The sequence below is a fragment of the Megalobrama amblycephala genome, linkage group LG1 (genome assembly GCF_018812025.1).
Source record: "Megalobrama amblycephala isolate DHTTF-2021 linkage group LG1, ASM1881202v1, whole genome shotgun sequence".
Taxonomy (NCBI): Eukaryota; Metazoa; Chordata; class Actinopteri; order Cypriniformes; family Xenocyprididae; genus Megalobrama; species Megalobrama amblycephala.
Window position 1 is genome coordinate 49,124,295 of NC_063044.1, and position 10,438 is coordinate 49,134,732.

Below are 10,438 nucleotides of genomic sequence, written 5' to 3' on the forward strand. Positions count from 1 at the left end.
ATATTTATATTAATTCATTCCGCTTTTTTAGGTAAGTACATGATAATAGGAAAGTACCATGCATTTTTTTTTTTTTGAGGTAAGTACATAAAATTTTGGAGTGGCAATTGTGTTCTATTTATTTCATTGGAGCACCACAGTACACAAATATAGTTACAATTTAGTACAATGGTATGTTTTATATGTATCATCTCGTTTGTTTTTTATTTACAGAACTTGCCACAGTTCTTTTTTTATGAAAAGACTTGCCTCTTGTTTCAATTTCTCACACAGTATACTTTTAAAGGATTAGTTCACTTTCAAATTAAATTTTCCTGATAATGTAACGTTACTCACCCCCATGTCATCCAAGATGTTCATGTCCTTCTTTCGTCAGTCGAAAAGAAATGAAGGTTTTTGATGAAAACATTCCAGGATTTTTCTTCTTATAGTGGACTTCAATGGTCTCCAAACGGTTGAAGGTCAAAAATACAGTTTCAGTGCAGCTTCAAAGGGCTTTAAACAATACCAGATGAGGAATAAGGGTCTTATCTAGCGAAACCATCGGTAATTTTCTAAAATTATTTTTAAAATTATATACGTTTTAACCATAAATGCTCATCTTGAACTAGCTCTCTTCTTCTCTATTTGAATTCCAGCAGTGTAGACGCTGCTAAGTGTATTACTGCCCTCCACAGGTCAAAGTTTGAACTAAATTGTTATATACAATATGCTTGTGCAAGTATGTAACAATTAGTTCAAACTTTGACCTGTGGAGGGCAGTAATACACTTAGCAGTGTCTACACTGCTGGAATTCAAATAGAGAAGAAGAGAGCTAGTTCAAGACGAGCGTTTGTGGTTAAAACGTATATAATTTTAAAATCTTTTTTAGAAAATGACAGATCGTTTCGCTAGATAAGACCTTGTCTGGTATCGTTTAAAGCCCTTTGAAGCTGCACTGAAACTGTAATTTTGACCTAAGGTGAATAATACTGTTTTTCATCAAAAACCTTAATTTCTTTTCGACTGATGAAGAAAGACATGAACATCTTTGATGACATCTTGGTGATTAAATTATCAGTTAATTTAAATTTGAAAGTGGACTAATCCTTTAAAACTGATGGCTGCAGTGATGTAATTTGTTTGCATCAAATAGTTTTGCCTTTTGAACCAAGACACCTAAGTTGAACATATTAAATTTATGGAAAAAGATCATTTATTGCCTGAAAAACAGCTATTTAAAAATAAACTCATTGGGTGTCTTAAACGTCAATAACGTCTCTAAAAAGAGGATTCATGTTGTTCCACTGGCTCCCAGTTGCATCCCATCTTAATACACTTTGTTTCAGCAAAACAAATTAGAATTCTGTAATTTAGCATTCATGACAATTATTCATTAAAAACAAAAAACATGAAGACATAGCACATCCATAATATGACATTTTAATATTTGAAATAATTTCTTTAGCTACAAGTATCTTACACATTTCCTTTGAACAAAGCCTTATATTACAACAAATGCTTCTGTAACCGGTATTCACAAGTTTTCCCTCCTTTTTTCCTTTGTGACTGAGAGAACTCGCACACAATCAACAAAAATGCAGCATTTACAGTTTTGATATTTTACGGCAGCTCTTAATGTGTTAGGGTAAGCTTTGATTGTGAACACTGAAGTGTTACATTCGGCACCATGATCATGGGTGTGTGGTTGGGAGAGCTTGTTTCTCAGACATTACAGAGCAAAACACATTTTCTCATGGATACCAAGCAGGGGCTTTTAGGGAGATCCACCAAAAAAAAAGAAATCTCCCTTCAATCTGCTAGAGTACATCGAAAGTGCAATCTATGCGAGTATGAGAGATGAGACCACAAGGGTAGATTTTGCTTCAGCGCATAGGACGGTATGAACGAAGTTGATTCCTTGTGATGGTTTCATTTGCGACATGTCCGATGAGGCGTCCGTTTCTTGGTCACCTCTGCTCGACATCGACTACGCTCATCCAACCATGGCAAGTCAAAGTTTCTGTTGAAATACAAAGAAAGAATAACCTGTATATAATGCAATTAAATCAAGATGTCAAAATACACAAAATTAGCATTATGCAAAGAAAAAAATTATTTTAACTTACTGCTGTTTCAGGTTGGGAAGAGGTCTTCCAAAAGCCACCACTGGCAAGAAGGGCGTCACCATAATAGACTCCACTGAGGAAATACACAGAAATGAGAACATTAAAAGAACAGACCGAATACTTTCAATGCACATGGAGGGGAAATCCATCTGCCGACATACCATCTTCAGGGTCTGGATAGAAGGAGAGCAGCTCTGGTTCGCTTTCCTGAATGACCTTCCTCCTGTTCATCCTCTGCTGCAGGCGCTGAAACATTCTCTGCTCCCGAATACGTTGAATATCCCACCTGAAATGAAATTAAAGGATAAATAGATTCACAATGCTCTCGTCTACTGGACGCTCTACAGAAAAACAAAAAACAAGCATCACCTCTTCCTCCTCTTCTCATCCAGTTCAAGCTTTGAATGTCTCTTCAGAAAGACGTTATCATCCAGACACTGCACAAAAGAAAGTATTTAGATGGCTGAACGATTAATCAAAATAACATTGAAATCACAATATGGCCTAGTGCTATTATCAGTTTCCAAAGGCTGCATTGTGATGAAATACATATTTTCATTACAATGCAGCACAAGCAGTTCATGATCTGGTGTTTTCAGAATCTCACAGTGATCACGTGATTTTGGCGCTCCGAACAGCTTATTCGACACGCTGATTCGTTATGCTCTGAAGCTTCCTGAAGCAGTGTTTTGAAATCAGCCATCACTATATAAGTCGTTATTTTGTTTTTTTTGGCGCACCAAAAATATTCTCGTCGCTTTATAATACTAATATTGAACCACTGTACTCACATTAACTGATTTAAATATGTTTTTAGTTCATTATTTGATCTTGAGAGAGGAAATGTCATTGCTCCCTATGTAGGCCTCACAGAGCCACTGGATTTCAACAAAAATATCTTAATTTGTGTTCTGAAGATTAACGAAGGTCTTACGGGTGTGGAACAGCATGAGGGTGAGTAATTAATTACATTATTTTCATTTTTGGGTGAACTAACCCTTTAAGGGTTTAACATTTGAAAATGAAGAAACTGGGACAGCCATAAATACTAGTATTGTAATTTTTAATTTACAATGAAATAGCATTATTGCAATAGTATTACTTGTAGGACTGGGCAATATATCGCATGCGATTCTCACGCGCATTTCGTCAGTAAAGCCGGTTCCCTGATTACCGCTAAATCGCCATCACCTGCTTTCAAATTGAGCGCCTTTTAATAGACAAGAGCCGTAGTTCACGGACAAGCCACGCAAAATCGGGTTCATTATCGAAGTCGATTCATCTTCGATACTGAACGCGATTTTGCATGGCTTGTCCGTGAACTACGGCTCTGTCTATTAAAAGGCGCTCAATTTGAAAGCAGGTGATGGCGATTTAGCAGTAATCAGGGAACCGGCTTTACTGACGAAATGCGCGTGAGAATCGCATGCGATATATCGCCCAGCCCTAATTACTTGTTATTTTGTATTCTTTTAATATATATATATATATATATATATATATATATATATATATATATATATATAAAATCTTTTTTTATTATTATTATTGAGTAGTAGTGATGATAATATTAAGTTATAGTTTGTTGATATATAAATCAAAATTTTCTGGCCAAATTGTGCCGTTCTTACTAACCTCAGGGATGTCTGACGCTTCTTTCTCCTCCAAAGGATCTAAGATACTCTCCCGCCAGGATGGAACTACATACAGAGAATAATGATAACTTCGATATTCATCTTCAATATACTTAAGAGAAATTACATACATTTCTACCCACCTGCAACTGTGTCCTCATGTACAGGTGAGGATTCTCGCCATGGTGATGGTGGGGGCTGCTGCCAGCGGCAGAGGTACATCTCTGTGGTAGCCAGGTAGGGCAGTTCCTCTGATTGAGACAATTCAAGCCCCATCTCTTCCTGGGGTTCCTCCTTCAGATCTGGGCCCTCCTGTGGCGGTGGTGGTGACCTGGGCTGGCCACGTCGTGACCTACCCATCCGAGAGTCTTGGAAAAGAAACCTCCTTTAAGAGGGGGAAAAATTTGAATGTATTTAGTTTTATGAATCACATGCTAAGAACTTCATTATTTACAGCAGTTTGAACAAAAGAATAGTTCACCCAAAAATGAAAATTCTGTCATCATTTACTCACCCTCATGTAAAATAAGATATTTTGAGAAATATCTCAGTGTTTTTTTGTCCATACAATGGAAGTCAATGGTAACCTTAACTGTTTGGTTACCCATATTCCTCAAAATATCTTCTTTTGTGTTCTGCAGAAGAAAGAAAGTCATACAGGTTTGGAACTTATTAAAATATATATTTTTTAAAAATCATGATCATACCTTTTCAGGCTTTTTCCTCCTCTTCCAAAGTGCATTTGCTTTGGGGTTTGGACCCGCCCCTCAGAATGCTGGACGTCATCTGAGGCGGTGGTCTCTGCCTCAGGTTCTCTACGACGAGGAGTCTGAGAAGGACGGGATTCTGCTCCATCTTTTTTCACCATCTGCAGCCGCCGCTCCATGCGTTCGATTCGTGCCATTAGCTACAATCACACACCTGTGTTAGGCTGTGTATTAAGCATTGGGTTCAAGTGAAACAAGTGTTACAAAATAATAAAAGTGGGAAACTGGGCAAACTCATTTAAGATTTTATTTCATAAGAGGAGAAGAAAAAAGTGCAATACTATTAGTGTACCATCACTTTTTCAGCTTTGAGGTCATCGATCTCTTTGCTCTTGTTGTGCAGTTGCTTCTGCTGCTGTTCAATCAATTCCAGCTGCAGCAGCAGGATCTGTCGAATGCAGCTGGTTTGCGTGTCCACAAGGCCTGAGCCTTTCCTCACATTCCGACGCTTCCCATCAGGACTGTTCTCTGGTGAGGGGACCCCCACGACCGCCCCCACCTGACCTCCATCTCTCCGTTGATTGCTGCCATTTGATACCATGGGATCCATCTTCCCTACGTGGTTGTGTTTGGCCTGACAAAACAGTGATTTGCTCTTGACCGGGGAACCTTCGGCCCCCATCTGCTTGGCTGACAGGAGTGTCAAGGCCCCCGGCTTCTCCCAGTTCTCCTCCTGCTCGAGGTTCCCTGCTGGAGATTGGTCGGGGCAGCTCAACACGCTCTGATGGCTGATCTTTGCTTGACTGTGTAGTTGATGCTTTTGATTTACACTGTTGTGGATAGTGCTCAGCACGTTGGTGGCAATGTTCTGGCTTTCCTTCTTCAGGCCGGTCAGGGATTCATGGGCTCCTGCTGGTTTCTTACTGAGGTTCGCGTCCAGTCTGTGTCCTCCACTCGTGAACACAGTGGATCGCATAGTCTTTGCAACTTGCTCCAGTTGGAGATATTTTACCAACACCCACCTCTACAGATGAGGAGGATTTGGGACAGGTTGGATATGTGTCTTTGAGGCCCCTTTTCTATAGCCATTCTAAGGGAAAATAACAAAACAAATGATTTTATTGCAGAATTTGACCATGCATTTTTCTCAGCAAGGTAAGAAATCTTAGATTGGATAGACAAACAGGTTTGAGTGATATAGGGCTGATGTATTGTTTTAATATGCTTTAATGATGCTCTGATAGCTTGAAATCCAAGAGTAAGAAGAAATGGCATTTAAGGAAACATTATGTCTGATCATATTTCCAAAAAAATGCCTATGGCTATCCTTCTGTACCATCTTTTGAATCTGCATTGGTACCTATAAATGCATTCAATTATGTTTACTGTTTCGGGGAAGACATCGTTCACTGTTTACATGCTAGCAACTTGAGAGTTATTTTGTCTACTCATGCACAAGCAATTATCTGGGCACAGGCAGTGTCCACCATTTTAGATCTACAGCAAAAACAATGACAATCTTTTTCAGCAGTTCCCTTCGTCTGCTCTTGAGGGACGATGACGCCATTTTAAGTCATGCAATCATGCTGCATATTTAAATATTATAAGGAGCATATCGCAACCACCGACCAAATCGTTCCTTATTATTTTGCATCGACATGTCATTTAAATTTTCCTGACACCACCCGAACTCACCTATCGCCTTCCTTTGGCCCACTTTTCGGGTTTGTTTGAATGTGCGCACTCAGCGCATGCGCGGTGCGTTTGGAATCTGATTGGACGCCCGCAGAACAACATTTCGTGGCGCGCGCGTCGGGTTGGATTTGAGAGGTTTGTATTATGACATCATGCAAAGATGCCCTGCAGATTTTCATGCCAGTTTTTAAAATCATTGCAACATTACGGCAAATATGAGAGAAAGTATGAACAGAGAGCTTATATAAAGAATTCGCAGACCAAATATAACAAATGTTTGTTTATTAGCTCAACAGCCTATTTCAAACTGTCTTAAAAATACATAAATATACAGTACCTGATTAAATAAATACTAGCCTAGTTCTGGTGGCTGATTTGCTGGCAATGCATTCTGACAAACATGCAGTTATTAATAAGCTATAAATCACACATACTTTTGTAAAACTTACAAATATTGTAAAAATACAGAAATATTCAATACTGTATCAAACAAAATCTGGGTGTGATAAGACGACTAAAAATATTTTTCAAAAAAAAAACAAATTGCCAACCTGGTAAAAAAAAAAAAAAAATGTAATTAAAACATTTCATTTTAAAATAAAAGTCTTATTTTCTTATATTTAATCAGAGTTCTTCTCTGGATGCTAATGGATGTTTAGGTTTTTTTTTTTTTTTTCTATTTTCAGGTCAGTCAGTTTATAAATACACAATGTGTCCAGTCTGTAAATGTGAACAAATAATTATGTGCCTCTTCAGACGTCACATCTGTGGTTGTTCTGAAGCAGCAGGTATGTAGCTGACCTGCAATATAGAAACAGGAATACATGAGCCTGGTCAGCAGAGGTTATGCCTTATAAATATAATCTTTTGTATTAGTGAAATAGTGTCAGTGATTCTGTACCTGCTCAGGCTGTGTACCGGTGTATCTCTTCCTCCATATTTTAAAGGCAGCCAGAGCTCCAAACACACTCAGCAACAGTAGTACAGAGGGAACCACAATACCAGGATCAGGACCAGGTTCTGCAATCAATCAATCATATCCACTCATGCTCAAAAGTTTAAATACCCCTTTCAGAATCTGCAAAATGTAAATTATTTTAACAAAATAAGAGGGATCATACAAAAAAAAATGCATGTTATTTTTACTGTCCTGTCAGTACTGTCCCGAATAAGATATTTTACATAAAAAATGTTAACATATAGATATAATATTATAAAAATATGATATTTAAACAAAATAAGAAAAATGTGCACATCTTTATCCTGTTCAAAGTTTACACCCCTGGCTCTTAAATATGCAAAAGATCCTGGAAAACCAAAGAATTTTCAGGACCTGAAGGATTTTTCTGTAAAATGTTGGGCAGTTTCACTGCTCAGGACAAACAAGGGACTCATGAACAACCATCACAAAACAAAAAAACAAACAAAAAGTTATGGATCATCCAGGTAATGACACACAGTATTAAGAATCAAGGGTATGTAAACTTTTGAATGGAGTCATTTTAATAAATTCAGCTATTTTTTTGGTCTTAATTATGGACTATATGTAAACATATTTTAAGTAAAATATCGTATTCAGGACAGTATTAAATAAAAAAACATTTTGTATGATCCCTATTATATAGTTAAAATAATTTTGCAGATTCTGCACGAGGTATGTAAACTTTTGAGCATGACTGTATATAAACAGTATAAAAAAGAAATGCTTGCCCAATCAATTTAATACCTATACTGATATCAAGTTTGTTATCCAGGCCAAGGTGAGTCACAGTACATGTGTATGTGTGCCTTTCTCGTTGCTCTTTGAAACTGAGTTCCACACTCTTCCTCATCTGGTACGTTCCATCAGCATTGGGCAGCAGTTCTCCTCCCGTGACCCTCTCCTCATTAACTGGCTGGCCGTCTTGAAACAGGGTCAGATTAATGTGACGTGGGTAAAAACCAGTTGCCAGGCAGGTCATCTGAACTACACCTGTCTCACTACTCACTAAGCGTTTAATCACTCTCACTCTGGGCTTTACTGTCAGGGAAAGAGTGAACACATTAAGCAGAAAACACAACATGTTTTCAAATCCAAATAAATTAAGAATGCATTCATGTAAGTTACATTCACTGACGGCTACCTCTTGCCATCACACGCTTCTTCTCCTTTTTTAGATATTTCCTAAGCTGGCTAATGCACAAAGGGCGGTAAAAGTGGGCATACAGCCATGCATCATACTCCAGCTGTGCTCTACTCTTTATGACAGGCCATTTCCAGTGAGTGTGTTGATCTCCCTGAACGTTATAGTGTCGTTCAAAGCCACTCTCGCCATTAAAGGCCTCCAATGTCATCATTTGGCCAGGCTCATCATGGAGAAGTTCGCATCCAACCAGCCTCTGCTGCACATGAAGGCCTTGGGAAGAAATAAGAGTCTTAGATGCACATAAGAAAGGATGCAATTCACAATTCCAGCAATTCTTGACATGACACTAACGTAAAGAGTGCAAAAAGTTCACAGAGTGCAAAAAAAGCAGAACGTAATTTTGCTGACAACACTAATAACTGATGCTTTCACAACAAATCACTACAATAATAAGGTTATCTACCAAGAAAGTTTTTTTTAACATTTTGAAAGAAGTCTCTTATGCTCACCATGACTGCATTGATAGGATCAAAAATACAGCAAAAATAGTAATATTTTGAGAAAGTATCTATTCTGTCCATTTATTTTGTACTTTTAATCCATTTAATACAAGTATGAATAAATGTAGGCCTATAAAGCTTTTTTTTTTTTAAACATATTTCAAACTTTTGAATGGTAGTGTATATTGTATGCACACAATGGACAGACCTGAATGAAAATACTTTTTTCCAAGCACTCTCAAGAGAATAACACAAGACCATTAGAGAATAATTACCTCTTGTATAATTTAAGTGATCAATTAAGTAGTATGCTTTGGTTTTCATGCCCTCGTGAATGCCTTTACAGACTGTTGATATAGTCATTTGCTCCGTGACATTAACAGATTCTTGTACTGTCACCGGGACAAAACTTCTCTCATCTGCATTATAGTGACCGATGACAATATCATCCAGCATAATAATGGCAGTGAACTCTGGGAATGGGATTGAATTGTCTCCAGTCAAAAATGTAGCAAACACCCATAGCGAATGTGACCCTGTGAGAGAGTAGAGTTAGGCTACATATTAGATTATTTTGGTTACAATTTATATTAAGGTGTCCTTGTTACAATGTAATTATACATTTACGTACTAATATTAATTAACATGCACTTACTAAAGGGTTAGAGTTTGGTTTAGGGTTAGTTGCATGTAATTAAGCATAATTTATAGTTATTACTATACATATAACACGTGTAACAAGGACACTAAAATAGTGTTACCGAGATTTGGTGAAAAAAGGTGAGAGTGCAGAGCAAGCAAGTCTTCAGATGAACTAGATAGAATATCAAAATATGTGCTTCAGGGTTAGTGCTGTAAAACTGTACAAGTTATCTTGCTTACCCGATTCAGAAAACACAGGGGCTGACAGTAAACACACTGCAAAGATGAAATAGCACATGTCTTTTACAAGATGTTAAAAAAAATTACAAAATGAGAAGAATTAGACATAGTATGTAAGTTTCAGCATGTACTGAGGCCAATATGCGGGTAAATCTTTGTTATGCATCCAGCACCGTCCCGTACTAACACTTCCTCATTGTTGTGCACGCGCGAGGTTAGTTCATTCATTGGAGGTGTGGTTTCAACACGCGTATCTGCGGCCACTAGGGGACGCTAATTAAGTGAGTCTCAATGTATATTTAAAATATTGCCGGTAATTTGGTTCAAATGGAGACAGTTAACAGTGCATTGCTGTATTTTGCTGTTGTAAGCATTGATTGCTTCTCGATTTGGCAGTCAATTCAGTAATCTTGAATCAATTGCTGGTCTTTGCTGGTTTTACATGGGTTTGGAGCATAGAGCATTTTCAGCTGGTCAAGATGAGAGACAAGGTTCCCAGCAAAACTTGCTGATTACTCACTTGGCCAGTTTGGGAGAGGAGAGGTCCAAGAACTGACCAGCTGATGTGTTTTGGATACCCTATAATAACTGTGAATTGTGTTTATATACAGTACCATATACTATAAATCGTTAGAGTGTGAACTTGGAGTTTGAGACCTTGAGGACAAAAATAGAACTGTAATTATCATTCTTCTCCACTAGAGCGCATTCTTTGCCAGGTTTATGCAATTGTCATTCACAGTACTGCAAGTAACACTGAACATCATACATGTACTCAAGTACTC

General features: G+C 37.8%; 2 protein-coding genes across 2 annotated transcripts; both read right to left on the minus strand.

The window, feature by feature from the left end:
- Positions 1–1,407: 1,407 nt before the first annotated feature.
- Positions 1,408–6,254, minus strand: msl1a (MSL complex subunit 1a). The gene is made up of 9 exons (XM_048198193.1): positions 6,146–6,254; positions 4,803–5,540; positions 4,451–4,650; positions 3,887–4,128; positions 3,745–3,809; positions 2,479–2,546; positions 2,271–2,395; positions 2,110–2,182; positions 1,408–2,003 (listed from the first exon to the last, which is right to left on the minus strand). The coding sequence occupies exons 2-9, from the start codon at positions 5,424–5,426 to the stop codon at positions 1,913–1,915; spliced, it is 1,488 nt and encodes a 495-aa protein (XP_048054150.1). The 5' UTR covers positions 5,427–5,540; positions 6,146–6,254; the 3' UTR covers positions 1,408–1,912.
- Positions 6,255–6,410: 156 nt separating this feature from the next.
- LOC125272984 (major histocompatibility complex class I-related gene protein) lies at positions 6,411–10,187 on the minus strand. Its single transcript, XM_048198200.1, has 6 exons — positions 9,654–10,187; positions 9,047–9,307; positions 8,269–8,541; positions 7,872–8,165; positions 7,047–7,165; positions 6,411–6,946 (listed from the first exon to the last, which is right to left on the minus strand). The coding sequence occupies exons 1-6, from the start codon at positions 9,709–9,711 to the stop codon at positions 6,905–6,907; spliced, it is 1,047 nt and encodes a 348-aa protein (XP_048054157.1). The 5' UTR covers positions 9,712–10,187; the 3' UTR covers positions 6,411–6,904.
- Positions 10,188–10,438: the final 251 nt, after the last annotated feature.

Coding starts and splice junctions, on each gene's coding strand:
- LOC125272984 (XM_048198200.1), bottom strand. CDS start 9,711: ATGTGCTATTTCATCTTTGCAGTGTGTTTACTGTCAGCCCCTGTGTTT. Junction 9,308..9,653: donor CCCTGTGTTTTCTGAATCGG/GTAAGCAAGATA, acceptor ACTCTCTCACAG/GGTCACATTCGCTATGGGTG. Junction 8,542..9,046: donor TCACTTAAATTATACAAGAG/GTAATTATTCTC, acceptor TTTCTTCCCAAG/GCCTTCATGTGCAGCAGAGG.
- msl1a (XM_048198193.1), bottom strand. CDS start 5,426: ATGCGATCCACTGTGTTCACGAGTGGAGGACACAGACTGGACGCGAAC. Junction 4,651..4,802: donor TCAAAGCTGAAAAAGTGATG/GTACACTAATAG, acceptor GTGTGATTGTAG/CTAATGGCACGAATCGAACG. Junction 2,396..2,478: donor GATGAGAAGAGGAGGAAGAG/GTGATGCTTGTT, acceptor ATTTCATTTCAG/GTGGGATATTCAACGTATTC.